This window comes from Argiope bruennichi, chromosome 8, assembly GCF_947563725.1.
Source record: "Argiope bruennichi chromosome 8, qqArgBrue1.1, whole genome shotgun sequence".
Lineage (NCBI taxonomy): Eukaryota > Metazoa > Arthropoda > Arachnida > Araneae > Araneidae > Argiope > Argiope bruennichi.
This window is the reverse complement of record NC_079158.1, coordinates 117,410,520-117,431,374: the sequence shown is the minus strand read 5'-3', so window position 1 is coordinate 117,431,374 and position 20,855 is coordinate 117,410,520. Positions and strand designations below refer to the sequence as shown.

The window sequence follows — 20,855 nt, the reverse complement described above, 5'->3', positions numbered from 1 at the left end:
CTTATTTTTTATAGTTATCAAGAGGACGCCATGGATTATCTGTTTTTAAATCCCATATACCGCAGGCACGTTGTGCAGTCCTAATCCTGATGCTTTTGCGTCTTTAGTCCAGTGGATCATGAATTTCAAATTGTCTTTTCGATTATTTATTCTTAAAAGTTACTTGAAATCACATACACTATGTACAATAATTTTAATTTAGGAGTAAATCATTTGGCTACTCCAGCACTGTCCATCCGTTTCTCTCCGTTGCCTACCATACAAATAAGGCATGGCTTACATCATTTATAAAACGGCATTCAGCAGCGGCATCTGGAAGAATAGAAATCAGTAACAGATGCTTTGTAATGTCTCAAACTATTTGTAAGAATGTTGCATACTTCCGTGTTAGCCCAAAATACTCATCAATATTTTTACAGTATATTCGCGATATTGGCCGGCATTCAGAGTATCGAACAATATCTTGTGCTAATAGGGTTATTACGTGAAGGGATATGTCACAGTCGACGATTGTCATGTAAACCAAATGTAGTTTTATAGCCACAGCAAAATCATAAATAATTGTATCGGATTTCTTGTACTTATGAGTTCACCTTTGCATTTATCATTTGAACTTTATTTCCACTTCCGAAATGTTATAGCCCATCTGATCAGTATTGAAATTTTTTTAAATTTGTTATTACTTATCATTGGCAAAGTACAAACATTTCAGATATGTAATAAGAATATTTATCATTTTATGTGCACTCTGGCAAATGCCAAGGTGATATACCAATGTTAGCCTACACGCCTTCATTCCAATTTTGCTTACACTATAGTGTATTCATTTCAAAGGCGGGTGCAATTGTCAGTACATTGTTTATCAAAAATGGGATTTCCCGAACGTAATATATATGTGGTGTACGGAACGTCATCCTGGCGGCGCTCGCGTCATCACTCAACAGCCAATAAGAAGCTATCTGATTCCCGCCATTAAAACTATATTCAGTACAGTAATAGCGTTCATCGATATAAAAGCTGCCCAGCCGTTCGTCCAGTTTATTAAATTCGTTTATGTTAAATTAGTGTGTGATTCTGTAATATGAGCCACCTCTAAGTATTCATCTCAACTGGGTTTTCCCCTAGGGCCAATGAGCGATATTTGATTTGACATATAATCCGATTAGTAGAGGCCAGTTTTTCAATCCAGAGTGAACATGTATCTACACACACACATGTATATATATATATATATATATATATATATATATATATATATGTATGTAATGATATTTTAAACTCTTAATTTAATATTTAATTCAAATTAATTTCCAAAACTTTATCTTAATTTATAGTCCATTGTAACTTCATTCTAAAATATTCTCTTATTTCTTGATCCAATTCCACTTTCGGTCTAATTAATCCCTTTGTAAAAATAATGCGCCATCAGTACTACGTATCAAATGAAAGTGATATCTTCTGTACCCTTCAAAAGGTGGAAAAGGTCACACGTGTATTGAATTGGCGCCTGGCCAGAAATTCTATGTTATATAAGGCTAGTCATCATCTGTTCGTCCCTTTTTTCGCTCTTGTGTCACACTGCGTTTTCTTGTATATAATCATGCCTGCCACTCGGAATAGAATAAAAGGAATTAAAAATACCAAGTCTCTTCACTGCTTCGAACCTGCATTCTACTTCAATCAAAATATGTTACATATATATATTCTATTGTCACAAAAATGGATATCTGTTTTTTTAATAGTTAACAATTAAAAGAAATTCAGTGACTATAATCCAGGCATCTGAGGTGAAACAACGCCACAAGGTGTAATATAGCATTCATGGATTATTTATTGAGAATATCTTTCAGGTTAAGGGTGGTTTTATCATTAAATAATATTTTTCGAATAATTCACTGTTAAATATTAGTAATACTTACGTGTATTAAAGAAAGATGCAAAAAAATTTCTAAGAAATTTTGATTTTGATTTTGAATCGCTTTCTCTGAATTGCAATGCCTTTTTACCATGAACTAATATATCTTTTCATCTACTCATCGAAAATTCTTATCATGCAGTTTTCCATTTGGTAATTTGTTTGTAACTACCACTTTAAAATTAGAAAGGATTTAAATTTATTACTGTGCTATTAGAGTGACATTGTGAACTTATAAAGATGTGCAACAGTCTTGTCTTTCAAAGGCATGCATCATGATTTGAGTGAATGCATCATATATCAAAGGAAGGTTTTTGGACAAAAGTTCATTTCCGTTTCCCTCGATTTATTGATTTTTTTTTGAAGTTGTCACTCAAGAACAACGTGTTTTTATATAAACAAGTAATCACTCTCGTTCTCAAATACGCATCCCTCATCGGTTGCAAGCAAAAGACTAAACGCAAAAGATACAAATTATTCCAAATAACAAAGTTTTTCGAATTATAACAAGCTTTCTTTAGTGCACCAGAAATATTATTTTCCACTCTAACTTGAGAATATAGAAAATAGAAGATTACATTATGAAACTGGCTCGAAAGTTTTTGAGACTTTTTCGATCATTCCACTAGGTCTCAGGCTTTGGAACCGGAAGGTTCCGTGTTCGAGACCTGCTTCCACCGCAGAACCGTCGTGTAAGCGGGTCTAGTGGAGGTTAAATTTGTCGTTCCAAATGTCCTATCGCTGTGTGGTGCTGATGTTTGGTGAGGGAGGTGCCTGTTTAGGTGTCGTCCTCGTCATCTCACCGCAGCTCAAAAATACGAATTCTGTCCCAAAATAGTCTTAGTGTTGCTTTAAAATGGGACTTTTATGTAATTAAACAAAATTAAATCAATTATTCTACCAATTCGTTCTCAACTTCTATTTGCTTCTAATAGTGCAAAATACAGTTTTCCTTACAAAACCATAAAATAGTTCTTTACTATCAAACTCACATTAAAAATCCTTGTTGTAACTCCAGAAGGACTTTCTATCATTGCCTTAAAAATCTTTATAATACAATGATTAATAATTTGTAACGTTATAATTAGCGCTAAATACAGATTTCCTGACAAAACTATAAAATAGTTCCTCACTATCAAACTCACGTTAAAAATCCTTGTTATAACTCCAGAAGGACTTTCTATCATTGCCTTAAAAATCTTTATAATACAATGATTAATAGTTTGTAACGTTGTAATATGATAATTGTATTATGTGCATAGTTGTTTGATTAGTGTTTATCTGATAGTTTTTTTGTTTATTCATCTGACTTCCACTCTTGATGTTTCTAATATGTCTCTCTACTATGAATATCGCTGCAAATCAAATTCAGAAAATTGACACTCATGGGAGGAAAACCAACATTCATGAGCAGCTGTCCACTTTTCTCCTTTTTTAAATTTAAAGGATTGGTTATAAAAATGTAATATAATTTAATGGTATTATTTTAGGAATAATATTGTTTTTTTTTTTATCTTTTGTCAATTTTAGGGAAGTATCATGGAATTTTTGAATTCAAAGTTCCGAACCTACGGACATAACGGTGAACAGAGTAATGGCATGGCAATGCGATTACTCAATAAGTAGTTGTGCTTAGAAAAATACGGTACTTTTTTTTTAATCGTTTCATTGTAATTATTAGTTTCTAGTATGTTGATTGTTGTTGAGTTTTATATCCCCTATACTGGAATATCTTTATTTTTTATGTAACAGCTTATCCATTTGTATATACATATATAAATGTAATAATAATCGTAAATGCTTAAATATTAGTAAAAAAATAATTTGATTATACCATCTAATATCTGACCAAAAGTAAAAAGATCCACTAAACGTATATTCATTTGACAAAAATTATAATATTTTTAAAAATTGATTTTAATAGTATGAATTTATATATATTTAAATTATTATTATATTATTAATATTTTCCATCTGCAGATAACAAAGACTGTCCAAACTACTCAATGAATTACCGTCCATCCGCCACCATCAGTGTCCATGTCACAGTAGACGTCGAATCCGGCCTCCCCCCACGTGTTCAGCCGACTCTTTGGATAGATTCGGTATATACCAGACGTGTTGAATCCGCAGCCCAGAAGCTCCTCACAATCCATTGGACGATCCGGACATTGAAACCTCCGCTGCTCTTCTTCATCGTAATCTAACGAAACGTAAATAATTTATCGTTTCATTGAATCAAGTGATCAAAATCATTTAAATCAAATAATGCAATCAAAATTACAATAGAATAGTTTCCTATTCATCCTACACACAAATTCTTTTCTAGAATCAAAATAAATCTTTTCCATTCAAATGAGAATGAATAGAATTTAATGCGGTTACCCACATAATTATTAACAAGGATTTTAAATTTATAATAGCAACCAAGCAATTATAATTTATTATAGTTTGCAATTACATCTGATAATTACAATTTGATTGCAATTATAACTGAATTCACTGACAGTAGTTTGAACTTTTTTTCTATTACCACTGGGAGGGGGAAGCTCAAAAATGAAAATGAGAATCTTTCGGTACAGTGGTTGATTCTCTCACTTGGATGAATACAGAAATGGTGGAGATTGACTACTTCCTACCAATGACGGGACATGCTTCCCATGGAAAGGGTTGTGTCGTGGCCGGTGACGATTCTTTGGTCTCAACCGTAGTTACACGGCGGTCCGGTTAATCAGATTTATCAGGGTCGGAATGGCCGTTTATGTTTTATGTTTATATCCACCAATGTTGTGTTTAAATTCTTCTGACAACGTAGAAGACAAAGAATATAGCAATCTTAAAAGAATTGCCATATCAATGTTGTTGATGATTCGCATAGAAAGAATAGCTGGAATGGTTAAATAACAATATGTAACTATTACATTTGCTTTCGGTGGCTGGGATTTTATTTGGTGTCCTCCTTGTTCTCCGGGTTTAAGATCTTTTGGTTGTGATTTTGTACCAAAGATAAAGTACTGCTATCCGTTTGTATGTTCAGCTACTTTTGATGATGTTTATCAGTTAATTTCTTCATTGCACACAATATTCCTGGAAGTCCAAAGGACTAAGATTGGAAGTCCAATCCATGAGTTTGAGATTCCTATTTATTTAATGTTTCTCATACACACAAAAACAAATAAGACAGTCAATCTTTTCCCTCTGGACTCCCTGTGAAAACGCTTTCAGAACGTTATATGCAGCGAAGAAATTATTGTTATCAGTCATCCAAAATGTCGAATAGGGACAGCTGTAACTATAACCCCGGAAATTTTTCATAAGACATGGAGGGAAATTAATTGATATCTGTCGAAAGATCACAGAGGTAACATACTGAAATGGATATAATGCTCCCTTTGTACTTTTTTTATTTTATTATCTTTTATTATTATAATAAAATAACTGTATATTGTTTATTATTTTGCGTACATACAATATGTAATACCAGTATTCGTTTCTGAAGACCCTGATGGTACATGTTGTTACACTTTTTAAGAGTTCCGTTCCCATTTCTAGTATTAGAATCTGCGGTTGTATGAGTACGCTAAATTAAGTTCATCAACGGAGCTCTTTTTTTTTTCAGATGGAGCAGAACTCATTTTATGGTTCCTGGAAGCTATTCATTCGTGGTTGCGCGGATGCTTATGTGCAATACAGAAATTAATACAGAATACTTATGTGAAATACAGAGAAAAATGTTTTTATATGTTTAGTATTTTTTGTTGTCGTAATATTTATAATCTTAATCGAAATCTTTGATTGAAAAATAGTAATTTGCTGTTCTTCCATATCTGCGTCTGCATTGCTTAGATCTTCAGTAGCTTAAATTATAAAATTAACACAAATTGCTAAGAATGTAGAAGAATTGCCATTTTTGATTTAGAAAAAAATAATGTATTATGTTAAAACATTTCGAAAATAACTTTAAAATGGAAAAAAAGAAAACCTGACAAATTTGATTCTGTTAAAAAAATTTTTTTAAATAAAGAAGTAGATTTAATTTTGACATCTAAGAAGCTTGAAAATTCTTAAAAAAACCAATTAATCAAAGCTAAGTAAAAGCTATTTTTGCAAGTTTATATTGAATTATAAACGGCAATTTCAACCAGAAATATTCTTATTTTAGCTACTGGAGAATTCTATCTTTTTTTTTCTTTACTTTTTTTTTTCAAATACAAATGTAAAAAGGAGGTTATTTTTTCATGTTTTACAAACAAAAATATTTATAGGTAATAAGTGCTGGACCATATTATAAAGTTATTACCTATTTATGTCGTCTATTTTTACTTATTTTTATGCTGTGTTTTTACTTTTTTTTCTTTCCAATAAATCATTTGCATGGCAAATGATAAATCTGAATTGCGAATAGTATCTTTCTTTCTTAATTGGGAATAAAATTGCTTTATATATCCGATATGAATAAGGTTTCACATTTTCCTTTAAAAAAAATAGTACTTCCGAAAAATTATAAGATAGTGATACTTACCAGTATCATCTTCATCTATTCGGTCAAGATCTTCTTCAGTACCTGCGAATGTCAATGACTTTCAATTAATGTCCAAAAAATTATTCAAAGTTTTATTTGCGGTTATGAAAGCCCTCTTCACAGAGCATACGCATTCCAAGTGAAACATAAAATAACTTGTTCTCTTTTGACCTCTAAAATGCAATCGGATTTTGCTCATCACCTCTTTTCAGGAATGCAAAAAATATTGTTGCAATTCTTTCGGGCGTTAAATGTCGCGCACACAAGTTGAAAGGAAAAAGAGAAAAATGAAAATCGGGTTATGTTGTGTCGCGGGTTATGCAAGGAGGTTAAGAGAATTCGTAATATATGAGTCAAAGCTTCTAAATCGAAAAGGTCAATAATCCACGATATGATATTTTAATAGAAAAATTGTCCTATCTGTTGTTGAAAAGAAATAGAAGAAAGCTTTCTTATTAAATTGCTTTTATGGATAATTCCTCATTTATTCGACAAATAAGGCAAAACCGATATGATTTTTAACAAACTAATAATATGAAAATAAAAAATATCTGCAATGAAAAATCGCCATTTTATTAATCCTCTAAAACTTGACTTCATGGCACTAATTATTATTCTAAATAGCTAATCACTTCTCTCTCTTTATATATACATATACGTATACATAAAGGAGATCGACCAAGAAGACGAATTAGAATATTAGAAAATTAATTTAAAAATATAAATAAAAAAATAAACAGCTTCTTGGAGCTATCTGTAAATTTAGCTGAGATATTTGCGACTTAAGTTATAAACTTTCCGTAATTTAAAAAAAGGGTGCATCCTAAAATTGAATAATGCGTTCTCAAGCATCCACCTCCGAGTGCGTTTTTCAGATTTGTTGTTGTTGTTATTATTATTTTATTTTATTTGTTACTTCAATTGCACTTCACTGTTTCTTAATTGAGGAACAATTGCATGATAATACCTGAAAATGTGTGTGTGTGTGTAGTAAATCACATTATACAATTCTAATCAAATAACCTCGCATATAAAAACTAAATTGTGACTTAATCCTGTTGTTGAGGAAGTGCAATATCATAGGATTTGTGTTGTTTATTAGCGCCAGAACCCTGTTTGACAATATTACTACTAAGAACAAGATAAAAATCAAAAGGTAGATTTTAAAAAGCACACTGTTTGTTTGTTTGTTTCTTATGGCACTTGCCACTGATAAGCCCACTGTTACGAAAACAGCGATTTAAGCCTGAGGGGGAACGTCTCTTATTTTTTATAGCAGCGCCAACCAGGGCCAAGAGTACGACTTTGCCACTCACGCATCACTCATTCGCTTGCACAACCCCTTTTTACAGAAGGGCACATTCACACATCTCACAGATAGAACAACAGAAGAACAGCCATGCCCAAACCGGGACTCGAACCCGGGACGCCCAGATCACGGGGAAGACGCGCTACCCCTATGCCAGGACGCCGGCAAAAAGCACACTTATTTAAATATAAAAGTAGAAGGGCTGATATAAAAATACATGGAATATGTTGATGATGATGATGCAAAGAATAAGCGAACAGCTTTCTCTTTAAGTTTTCGGTATCTTAAAAAGAAACTATAGTTTGAAAAAAAAAAAAAAAAAAACGAAATAATGATGCGATGCAATTTTAAGACATTTTACTATATATCTGCATCCATTATCCTATGTAGAAACCAATAAATGATTCAAAATTTGTTTTATCCAATGGTCGGGTTGAAGAAGTTCAAGGCAAAGTTCCGAGTGAAAAATGCATTAATATAGGCTTATTCAGAAAACATTTTAGACGAGATTATTCACAAGATGAAATTTTATTTTTATATATCTATCAAAACGTCAAGACATTGAGAACCAGTTCTTAGCATTGCATTTTAATATATACGACTGTAACGCACTTTTTTTTCAAGAGAAATACGTTATAACGCTTTTAAGACAAAATGCCGATTTTTATTTTGTATCAGCAGTGTCTTCATATCTAATCCTTTATATGAATGATTGTTTCTATTCATATATTTCATGCAATGAACTTTTATGAGTTCAATAACTGATGTGTACTTTCAAATTCAAATTAAAAACAATTAATTGCAAATCAGTGGTGTAAAATTTTCACAAAAAATAAGAAATAGCTAGCTTATCATAGCGACGAAAATCAATTAGAACAAGTTTTTATGCATTTTTTTTATCATTGAAATGAAGATATCAGAAATATAATAACTTGTCAAAGTTATGATTTAAAATTTTAGGATTTGAGAAAATATATTTATGGCTTTTGAATAACTTTAAAACAAATTTTAAAAAATTTCGTTGGCTTTTTCGTTTCAAATATTTTTCTATCTTGACCTAGAGAATAACAACTATGAAAATAAATAAAATTTTAACAAAACTCTTTTTCCTTAAATAAACGGTAGGAGCAACTGTTTTGTATTTTACAGAAGTAAATTCTGTTTAAATAATTATGTTTATTGCCAAAACAATAGGAAAGGGTTGCTGATTTCGAAATTTCGCCTAGAACTGTGTCGTAACAGCCTACTTTTGAGAATAACTTGTTCATTGGGAATAATGGATATGTTTACTTTCAATTAAATATTTTGTCAATAATATTCATCGACCCCTTAATAGAGCAGTGTAAAATTTAAATTGAGATTTAAATATCGATGGTGTACATGAACCTGTTTTACAGAGTCAAATCTGATAATATTAGAAAAGGATGAAATTTTTAAATGGCTTCGCCCTTTGATATTTAATTAGACAGGGTGTCTCAAAAACCTTGACCTCGGCTTTTATTCCTTAAATATTGATCACAGACATATACTGTAAATTACAAAGATGCGTAAAAAGAGGTGCAAAATTTTCTGAAATCGATTCAAACTTTCAGGGTATTAAGCTTTAAAAAATATAAAATTTAACTTTTTATACGGACCCCGTACAAAAAAATTCCCTATGAGTAAAATGTGCCCCATCCTCTAATAAGGTCTAATGAATGGATTGAAACATTTTAATAAATAATGAGCAAAATAATCTACTATATCTTGTAGAATTGTTATTGTATTTAATATCTCCTTGAATTTTGATTAAAGCTTCTACAAAAAAAAAGTAGGAAATAAAACAAGGTAGTAAAAATTCATTCGGAAAATTAAAAAATATTAATTACAAATCGAATCTTAATTAATAAATTTTTAATCTTAGAAAACAAGCATGTTGTTAAATACTTGCATAAACAAGTATTATCACAATTTAATCAGAAAAATAATATTGAAAGCTCCGGAGGTAGCACCCTCACCTCTAAACTCCTCCATCACACCAGCTGGAGGAGTTCTGACTTCTTATATTAAAAATAAGAAAACATTTTATACCCACTGAGATGTTTATGTGTGTTCTTGCTTCTATGTTGTTACTGGGCTCGTACGTGTTTTACCTTTTTTTTGCATTTTATTTATATGTGGTTTTAAACTTCGTAATTCTATATTCTCTGCTATTATTTTTTAAGTGTGTTTTAATTTGTTTTGTGACTTGCGCTTCTCGTGTGTGTTTAGTTCACACACTTTTTAAATGGAGTCTTCTCTGTATTGTGCTTACTTTAAATAAATAAATAAAAATAAGCAAAATGTCTTTCGGTATCTCGAATTTGCGAGATTCGATACTGTTGCCAAAACTACGAACAAACTATCGCGATTTCCTCTTTATTTTAGAAATAGTTTATATAATAAAATATCTGCATTTGTGTAATAACTTTACTGAGAGCATTTCTTAAAATAATATTGCTTTATTTATTAGATCAGCAATTGTCGAAGTCTATATTCAGTGAACTAATAAGTAATTGTTTGGAAGATATACAAACTAATTCGATCGATGTACTTCAATATTCCGCAGAATTTTTAATCAAATTTAATTAAATCTGTTTTTAAAAAGAATTTTCAATCTTTTCCTAGCTGAAAATAGATATATAAAGTTATTTTCAAACAACCAAACGAAATTTGTAAACATGATTTTGGATTCAGCCGGTATCAATGAATTGAAATATTTTTCCAGTTCTCTATTCGTTCCTGAATGAAACACCTCACCCGTGAAATCAGTTTCAAAACTTAGAGCCGAACCTGCTTTGGGTTAGCGAACACAGAATTTCATTAACACCCTAAAATTTCAATGGTTCATTCAACGCGGATGTGGAGAGGGAGATAAAATTTCGAACACAAGCAAGCTTCTCACATTCGTCTCAAACACCTCTTCCCATCTAAACTAAGTGGATTTCTCCAGAACAACGATGCTTCGATATTTCTTGTGTCTGTTGCTTGCAGTTTCTTGCTGTGCGCTGGATTTGTTTTCTGTCAAAGGTAGACCAACTGGGGTTTCCCTAAGACTTCGAAATGTCAGAAGCTCTGTGCGAACCACACCAAAGTTTATGCCATCAACCTCAAACAAAGTTGAGACTCGAAATTTTGAAGCAACCCAAACTGAGACGACTTTGAAAGACAATTTCGTAGAAGATGCAAGCGTTTCAGAAAATGAAACAAACTTAGATCTGCTGTTAAACCAAAATACTACTGCAGTTGAAGTTGGATTATCTTTAGACGAAGCAAATGAAAATTCTGTGTCCAATAAGACAGGAATGGAATTCAACAAAACTATGTTGAAAAATGAGGCAGGCTTTGAAACTGAAGTACTCTTGGGTGATGTCCTGAAGCAAAGAATAGAATTAAATGAATCTGGAAACATATCAAGTGATGCCATTTATCAAAGTACTGAAATAATAGAAAATGGATTACTAAAGCAAGATAATATCAACCAAAATACAGCAAATGGTACCGATATCCAAACAGAAGCATTACATAATATGGAAGAAAGCATAACATCTGAAGAACAGGGAATACTCCAAAAAAGTGTCCAGAAAAGAAGCATAAGAAACTTATCACCCGGAGAAGAATTCCTGCTATCTGTCGCCAATTTTGAAGATGCCAAAAGCAACGACTGGAAAAGATTGCCCTATTTGATGAACCTTCTCCAGAAAGGAAAATTAACTGTTGCCAAGGAAAAAACTCTCGCGAAAAGAAAAGATGGCGTTAATAGACAATCCGAATGGCCAATGGAGATGTTGGAAATGATGAAAGACCTTGAAGAAGAAGAAGAAGACAGATCTGATGAATCGGACAAATCAACAAGTCTCCTCTCCAAGTGGTCAGCAGATCCCATGAGTCTAATTTTATCAGCCATCATTCCTATTTCTGTTCTCATAGCTGCTGTACTCCCCATCTTGTCCGATCAGTTTACTACTGGCATGTATATGCCCTCAGTGTCCACGACCGCCACAGGAGACAGAAGTGTTCGAAAGCTTCAGGAAAAGAACACCACAGAGTTCTTCGCTCCCCTTCTGGAAAATCTCGTTGCTTCAGGTGCCCAAACTTTTGACAACATCACAGAGGAGAGATATAACGAAACTAAAACGAGATTTTTAAAAGAGACCTTCGAGAGAGTGACCTCTTTCGTGAATGATAGATGGAAGAGTTTGGTCAACAGACTTTCCAAACACAAGATTTCATGTGATCAACAGAACTGCACAGCTCCAGTTATTCATTAGTGATTTTCCATGGCAAATTAAGACTTTTTTGGGGGGATTTCGTGTCCTCAAAGGTGGACAATTTTTTGGACCTCAAGATAATTTTAGTGGAAATTTATTTGATCGCACATTCTCTAAAGTTCCTATTTTGCATTTACATTTGTATCATCTCGGATTTTCAACCTCTATCAGAATAAAATTCGGAATGAATCATATCATTGAAACCGATATTTGGAATCCGATTTAATAACAGATTCCCATTGAGAGGATTTATTTGGTACAACTTAAATATGATTTTATCAAATTTCATACTTAATAATGGATATTAAATACCCTCCAGTTATTTAGAGAATATTAGGTTTTGTAGTTTCTCAGATTTTAATACAAGTTTTTAATCTCATTTTACAAGTCTATTTCTGCATTTTTAGATATTTTAAAGAATCGATTTTTTAACATATTTTTACATTTGAAAGAAACTACGGTATTGAATGATATTTGATTTTAATTATCTATGATCTTTTAGCTCATTTTTATCTCTTGTTTTACCACTTGTAACTCGATTCTTTAATTTTAAATTTTGAACAATATTACTATTATTTATTTTCAAAAATTCTAACATTTCCAGATATTTCATCCAATATAAAAATCATGTAGCGTAATAAGAACAACGCCCTCCCTCCTTTCCTTCTTTTTACCAAATTCATCAATGAACATTTTCAGATATTAATACTTTCTTCTTGAATGTAGTCCCTATTTTTGTAAGAGAAAAATGTAAGTAAACATTTTTCTAAAGATTGTTTTTTTAAGGAATGGTAAAAGTGCAAATTGTTATTAAAGTTTCTTTTAGTCAATTGTTCACAAAAATTTCATTCTGACATATTTAGATATTAACATATTATTAACTAATGACGACGCATAATATTTTCAGGCTCAATATTTGTAAAAATCCCTGGCTATGTGTTCCAATTTTTAAAAAAATACACTATTAAATAAAATACAGCTTAAGAATTTGCAATATCGCTATAATGAAATTACATTATAAGCTATGAGGTAGCATTTGTTAGAATTGTTTTTCCCCTCCAAATTAAATAGTTCTCCAATAATTGATTTCTTGGGAAATTTGATAGTTCGAATGGAGTATATAAATGAGTTTTAAACAAAAAGAGATCACAGCTTGTCATTTCATTGTATATTATATCGTATTATCTTGAAAGTGCTGAATAATCATAATAATTTTGGGAGTTTATAGAGTGTTTATCAAAATATAATCTATAATCTTTTACAATTTGAAAATTATCCGATACTTCTAGGTTGTAATTTCGTTAATATTGTTTCTCTATGTGAGATTGTAAATTTGTCAAATTTTTATTTAAATAAAGACATTAGATGACAGTGGAATTTGATTTGTATCTGTAACTTTGTTTTTATTAGTATGATTTTGTTGCTACCTATACTACAATTCTAATGCTTCATCGATAATGTCTTAATTATAACGTTAAATAGTCTACGAATTGTATTTACTCACATCTGTTTTAACATCTGTACTTAATGAAGGATATGTTACACATATATTTCTTTAAATCTTGCAAAACAAAATATATTAACATTACTAAGAACTTTTTTTAGCTTTTTAATGCTTATAGGTTAGATTCTATCTACAAATTACGTGATATGACATGTATAGTCTAAAAAAATCTTTCAAAATGCTTTATAGAGCACACTGTTGAATTAGAACTGTAAAATTTGTATTTGAGTAGCAGCGAAATGATTAAGAAAGATTTTTCAAAATTGTAGTTAGATTTTTAATTTAAAATCAAATACAGCTTTAAAATCTTTTATTATACTCCAAAATGTATAATAGAACAAAAAACCACTTTTACACAGTTATATCCATTTTTCAATGCAATTCCGTTTCTAAGTGTATTTTTCAAAAATACTTTTCATTAGTTCTATTACTGGATTTAAATTTTTGCGAATTACAACTATATTATTTGAAATTTTGTGAAAACGTTACAGTTTCTATAATAAAGAGAAAAAAATTAAAGATAAATATAGATTAATCAAGCTCAAAATTTTATGCTGCTACTTTCATATAGAAGTTCAATTTTTATTTAATTTTGTTTTCTAGAGTGCTAGTTTATGTGTTAAAAGAAAAATAAACAATTTTATCCTTTGCAGTTTGAAAAGTAATTCGATGCAAAATTATTCAGCTAATACAAGGAATTTCTTATTGATATGAAAAAAATATATATATTAAAATTTAAATGAAATCTACGATCGCAAATTTCAAGTTATCATGTGAGAACATTATTACTTTTTAAGTCATTATTCGTTTTAATTAATTTAAGTCTTTAACCAGTTTAAACCGGTTCGAAACAACCGGTTCTCTATAGGCCTCTATCCCCCCCCTCTCTCTATATATAATGATAATTTTTTTAAACTTTCATTTTCGGAGTTCGACCAATTTTGAGATGAAATAACAGCTATGATGTCATAGTTCTACGTCAACCTTTTAAAAACGCATCTGCTGTCAAAGAATTATACGTAATAATAATAATGCAATACTGGTAAAAGCAGGTAAAAAAATATATGCAATTAAAAGATGATGATGAAAATGACCATTTATGCTTTATTCATTGCCTACGTGATTTCGAGTTTCAATATTTATTGCCTACGATATTTCGAGCTTCAAAACCTTTTTACATGATAATAGTTTTAAATCGAATTTTACCAAAAGATTAATCTACATTTTCTTACTATTCTTTAGATATTTTTTAAAAATCAAAATTAAAAAATAAATAAATAAGTAAAACGTTAAAATGATGCACCGTCTTGAATGGTGGCCATGAGTCACCTCTCGAATGCAAAGGGTTGATTAATTTCTACTTAAATCATCCCATAATTATTCGGAAGTAAATTTACATTTTAATGAAATATGCACTTGAATGTTTTCCCCAATCTGTTTAATAACTTCTATAATATTTGTAATTGATTTAATTTATATCGCTAACTTTTAAATCGTTAACTTTACATTTATTAAAAATAATTCCATATTATAATTATCATATAATTTAATTAAAATAATTAATAGAAATCGCATTTGTATATAATGAAAATACTTTGAATTCAGTCATTTTAAATTTGTAACCGAAATTTGAATATACAAATATTTATATATGTTTTAATCAATAATCAGTTGTAATCATTTGTACAGTTCGCGTCTTTTTTGTACGAATGTGATATAACACAAAATTCCTACAGAAGAAATCTTCTAATTGTTCTTAACTGTTATTTTGTATTTTAATTTCTAAAATAATTATAATTTTTCTCGTTTAAGAATTATAGAACAATAGTAAAAAAAATTCAAAATTGAGACTTGAACGAATTTCCACGTTTCAAACTTCACTGGGTTAAGAAAACGTATTTTCGGCTTTATGCCTGTCTTTCAGTAAACATGATATCTCTAAAACGCATTTAGCTAGATGGATAAAATTTGGCATATGTACTTTAGATCAAATTTGAAGATTTCAATCATATTTTGAACGAAATTCAGAAGAAATTTATCCGCAAGGTTGTTTGAATATTATTTAACACATAACTATAAAACGTACAAAATTAAATGGATAAATTTGATAGACATATTTAACATCTAAAAAAAAGCGTATATTTGCATCAAATTTTGAACTAAATCCGTCAAGAGGTTGACCTTTTGTCGGTTTGTACTTTCGCATAAAAGACTCATAAACATAATGACTTAAATTACTGAAATTCGGCATATGATCTTGAAATTACAACTGCAATTCCGTGTCATATTTCGATTTCAATTGTTCTGAAAAAAAGATGCACAAAATATATAAGATAGATTCAATAAAAGTGTTAGATTCACATCAAAAGTTTATATCTCGTAACTACTGTTCACCAAAGTCATGCCAGACATTCACTGCCTTACCCAAGGTCCCCTATTTTATGGGGGGTGGTAATTAAGATCTTTATTGGAGAGTATACGAGAACGTTTCGGGGAGACCAATTCGGCTGATTATAAAATGAATATAGATACTTTCCCGTGCACCTTATCTACAGATTTCCATAGTTCTTTAAAAATTTCAGATTGCAATTCTTCACCTCTCTTTTCAGTAGTGCAAATGTGTTAATGTGCATGTGTGACATATCCGGTGATTTTAAATTGATTTATTTGTAATATTTTATTTATTCATTTATTTAAAGAAATGCACTCTACAGAAAAATCTCTAGTTTCGGATGCCTCTTATGAAATGAACGCCAAACAAGCAAATAATGAAAGTATTGTTGTGAAATATGTATTAGGAATTTAAATCTTGATAACACTCAAATAGAAAAACAGAAAAAACATATTGGGAATAAAAAAGTTATAAAAGGTTAATTGTTTTTAGTTTATTCAACCAGGGATATTCTAATATAAGGGTACAAGAAATGTGAAGAGTATTGTATTTGTATTCATTAAATTAAATTAATTAATTATTAGCAAGCAAAAAGATGTACCAGTGTAGGCGGACTCTTATCCTCTTAACAATATCTCAAATATGCTTGTTACATATTAAGTAATGTAAAAAGTAGTAGAAAATCTCATGTACATCCGGAGAGTGCTTAAGAAATACTTATAAATTATATTATTTTCAGTACATTTTAGATGTAAACATATAATAACAACAGATTTTTTTCCCCTTGTGCTGAAATCCTCATTACTTATAATGTTCACGAACATTCAAATCAAAATGAATCATTTAAATAAATTTCAAACAAGTAAGGATCCACTAAAAGAAAGTAAACATAATACCGAAAGAAGATAATAGCAATAAACTCGAATGAAACAGTACAAATATAAAAAATTCAGATTACAGCACATTAACCTTGGCTACACTCCAGCATTAAAAGAATTTTAAAAAGATGGGAAATTATGGATACCATAATTATTTTTTAATAATGTTTATTAGTGTGTCGATAAATCAGTCAATTTACACAGTAGGAAAAAAAACCATATCTGATTAGGAATAAGACGCCCTGATTAGGAATCCTTTCTAATAAGCTCGATCTAATAATTATAATAAGCATTACAAATTTCGCTGGACAGTTATATTATAGAATTGTAGTTGTTTTCCCTAAGAAATAAACTACTTGTTAATATTCAATTCTCCTAATACTTGGTTAAAATCTGGTCCCAATTCTTTTAGTTAACTGGAGTTCTGCTGTGCTAGTATTTCAAAACACTTTCATGAAATACAGAATTTTTCTCTTTCATAGTGAGAAATGGTGAAAAACATGTGCTACACAATATTCACTATCTCTTTAAAGCAAAGAAAATTTCATACCAACATTGGACATAGCAGCTTTGATTAAAATCATGGCAGCTTGCAGGTACCGAGTGTAAGGTATCCCGTTCTTCACCGTCATGGGGGCAGAGTCCGCCCTCCTACTGGGTTCCATTGTAGTGTTGCTCAGCATTGTCATGCAGAGGGTCAAGCCTGGAAACCACGTATACTGCATGCTGCCAAAAAAATGCATGATTTTACAATATACTGCCTTATTTTGCAACAATAACGTGGTTGCTATATTCATATACTGTGAATATTTAAAATCTAATCAGTTACTACTTTATGCTTTACAGTTTTATTGTTTGGGATTGATTCCTTAATGGGATATTACTTATTGCTATTATTTTCATAACATGATTTCGGAACATTTTCAAAGATGTTGTAAAAGTTCGGATGGAAATTCCCATTTCCCCTGGATTGAAGGCTTAAAGTTAATTAAAACTAGATGAATTACTATCTCATTATAATAAACAATTTTTGTACTAAAAGTTAAATTTATAGCAGGGATCTAAAAGTGATTTTCAGTCATTAACTTTGACTGTTTTTTAATTTATGATTGTAACACCTCATTGAAAATATCTAATAAAATTCATTCATTTGCATTCTCGTTCATTCTCATACTTTAACTCTTATAAAGTTAGAAGAGGAATGGTGAGAAAGAAGAAAGAGAACTTTTCTTTTTATTTTATTTCGGACCGAAGGACAGATTTACCTTCCTTTGATACCTAGTTCACAGGAGTGACTTTTTTATTTGTTATATGTAAACATCTGTGCAACTGAAAAATATAAATCTAACTTATTAAACATCTATTCTATTTTTGCTTACATCAAACTAGAGAGATCACGGCATTTTTAAGTTCGCAGCACAAATTCATCAGAATCAAGTTATATTTTGGATAAAGTCGAATTCAGCGGTGTATCTAATAGATTGTCAGGTGAATAACTGTGGGATAGTTTGTAAACTACTTTTATTTTAAAATATACATAAATGAAATTCAATTGCAGCTTTCTACCAATCGTATTTTTAACGTTGCGAATTAATCTGAGATTTTAATATACAGAAACATAAAATGCAAATATAATATCGGTATTGACTTCTCGTATACAAGTTTTAATAATGTAATCGGCAAAATATTCCGTCTCAATGTTTTGAAGAATATTCAAGTTTTAAACCTTCTTGAGTAAGAAAAAATCATTTTTCGTATTATGTCTATTTATTTGAGGACATGTTAATTCAAAAACCTGCAGAATTGCGAGCATGATATTTGGTGCGTGTTCTTTATACCGAAACTGAAGACTTCTATCACATTCCTTCATGAGATTCCCAGATTCATTCACACGAAGCTGGGAAATCCTGGTCATTCTTTCATGAGATTCTCAGAATCATCCACATCAGATTTTGTCCATTCATGAGATTTCCAGATTCATTCACACGAATCTGGGAAGTCCTGGTCATTCCGTCATGAGATTCTCAGAATCATTCACATGAGATTTTGTCCATTCATGAGATTTCCAGATTCGTTCACACGAATCTGGGAAGTCCTGGTCATTCCTTTATGAGATTCTCAGAATCATTCACATGAGATTTTGTCCATTCATGAGATTTCCAGATTCGTTCACACGAATCTGGGAAGACCTGGTCATTCCGTCATGAGATTCTCAGAATCATTCACATGAGATTTTGTCCATTCATGAGATTTCCAGATTCGTGTGAACGAATCTGGGAAGTCCTGGTCATTCCTTTATGAGATTCTGAGAATCATCCACATGAGATTTTGTCCAGTCATGAGATTCTCAGATTCATTCACACGAATCTGAAAAGTCCTGGTCATTCATTCATGAGATTCTCAGAATCATTCACATGAGATTTTGTCCTTCTCTTTGAGAAGATTTTTATCTATCTAACTACGTGCATGTAAAGCAAAGAGTTAGGTGAATGAAATTTAGTTATAATTTTATTATTAGAATTGCAGATGCTAATCAAATTTTGAATCAAATCCTTTAAAGAGAAAAGATCCAAATGCACACTCAATTCTTTTCTCTATGCTACGAAACTAATTACAAAGCGCGCCGAAGTCGACGCAATAGTTCTAGCGAGTCAAATTTAATATTCGTCAGAAGATATTTATCTTCTTGTGATTCATTCGATGGTTCAGTTTGATGATTTTTTTGTCTATAATTTTATACATTATCGCATATAAATCATGCGTTGCTAGGACTTTTAGAATTATCATTCAATATTCAAAATTTGAATTAAAAAAACTAAATCATGTTAATGAATTATGCAATATAATATAGACTAAGAAATAAAGATATATTCTTCTCAAAAATTTAACAGTTGGAGCAATAACTGTAAAATTGTGAGGAATTAAAAATGGCGTGTTATGAAAATGAAGCTTCAATGAATATTAGAAGAAAAGAAATACTCGGATATTCATTAAAAATAGAATATGTCATATAAATTTTATTAGAATTTAAACTTATTTAGAGTCTTAAGAGTATTTATTTTGATACTTCATGCCTTTATGATTTTTGCTTTGGGATCCCGATTTTTGATTGAATTTTCTTATATATTTACTTATTTATTATTTTTATTATTTACTATTAATTTTACAAAATAGTTGACTCAAAACACAAAAGTCGTTTCTTTTCGGAACAGAAAAAGGATCCTTACCTTGTTTTTGTCTCAAAACTTGACGAAATCGAATGAGGAACGCGAAATGAATCTCTTCAATGGATCGGACATCATATTTGTATGCCTTTTTTTCGCCTCCGAATGTCCACACAGCTGAACTTTTTTGCTTCACGAAACTTCTTAATTGGGTTAATGGTGCGGTTTGCCCCTTTCTCACTTAACAGAAGCTGTATTTACTTTCGAATCAAAGTTTCCAAGAAAAAATATTCCAATTCCCACGAAGAATATTTGTTTGGAGAGACCGGAAGAAAAATATATCTATTCTCTGGAAAAATCGTAAAAGTTAGATTCGATTTCCTGTACCCACACGAAGTATTTCTCAACTCCGAAAACAAAATGTAAGAAAGCTCTCAATAATCCGGTTTATAATTATCCAACCTAATTCAAACAATAATTCTCCGATATAAAGTGAGAAATAATTTTTGTGAGAATTAAACGAATATTTTGTATTAAATATTATCTTCACGTTCTCAATCATGTACAACATTCATGTTTTGTTTTGTTTTTCCTGATATTAACATATAATTTATCTAAAAATGTGTGCAATATTTTAATTCTTGGACTTTATTTTATTAATAAATTCTTAAAACTTACAGTATAATTCATACCTGCATTTATAAAGCACTGCTTTGCACGATACATTACAAAGCTTTGAATTTAGGACATTACAGTGACCTTATTACACTATAAAGCACTAAAATATGAATGAGAGCGTGTTTCGCTATAACATAATACGTATTGTGAATGATATGCATGAAGTAGGAAGGTGAGAATTTAAAGATTTCATGCTTTTCCGAC

General features: G+C 30.6%; 1 protein-coding gene across 1 annotated transcript in view; it reads right to left on the bottom strand.

The window, feature by feature from the left end:
* The window catches only part of LOC129981581 (techylectin-5A-like), a 31,943-nt gene extending 11,860 nt beyond the window's left edge, over positions 1 to 20,083 (bottom strand). Inside the window, exons 1-4 of the mRNA XM_056092481.1 lie at positions 20,037 to 20,083; positions 17,360 to 17,535; positions 6,438 to 6,479; positions 3,931 to 4,118 (exon numbers count right to left, since the gene is read on the bottom strand). Coding sequence (XP_055948456.1) covers positions 3,931 to 4,118; positions 6,438 to 6,479; positions 17,360 to 17,534 — 405 coding nt within the window. The 5' untranslated portion in view covers position 17,535; positions 20,037 to 20,083. The remainder of the gene's footprint in view (positions 1 to 3,930; positions 4,119 to 6,437; positions 6,480 to 17,359; positions 17,536 to 20,036) is intronic.
* Positions 20,084 to 20,855: the final 772 nt, after the last annotated feature.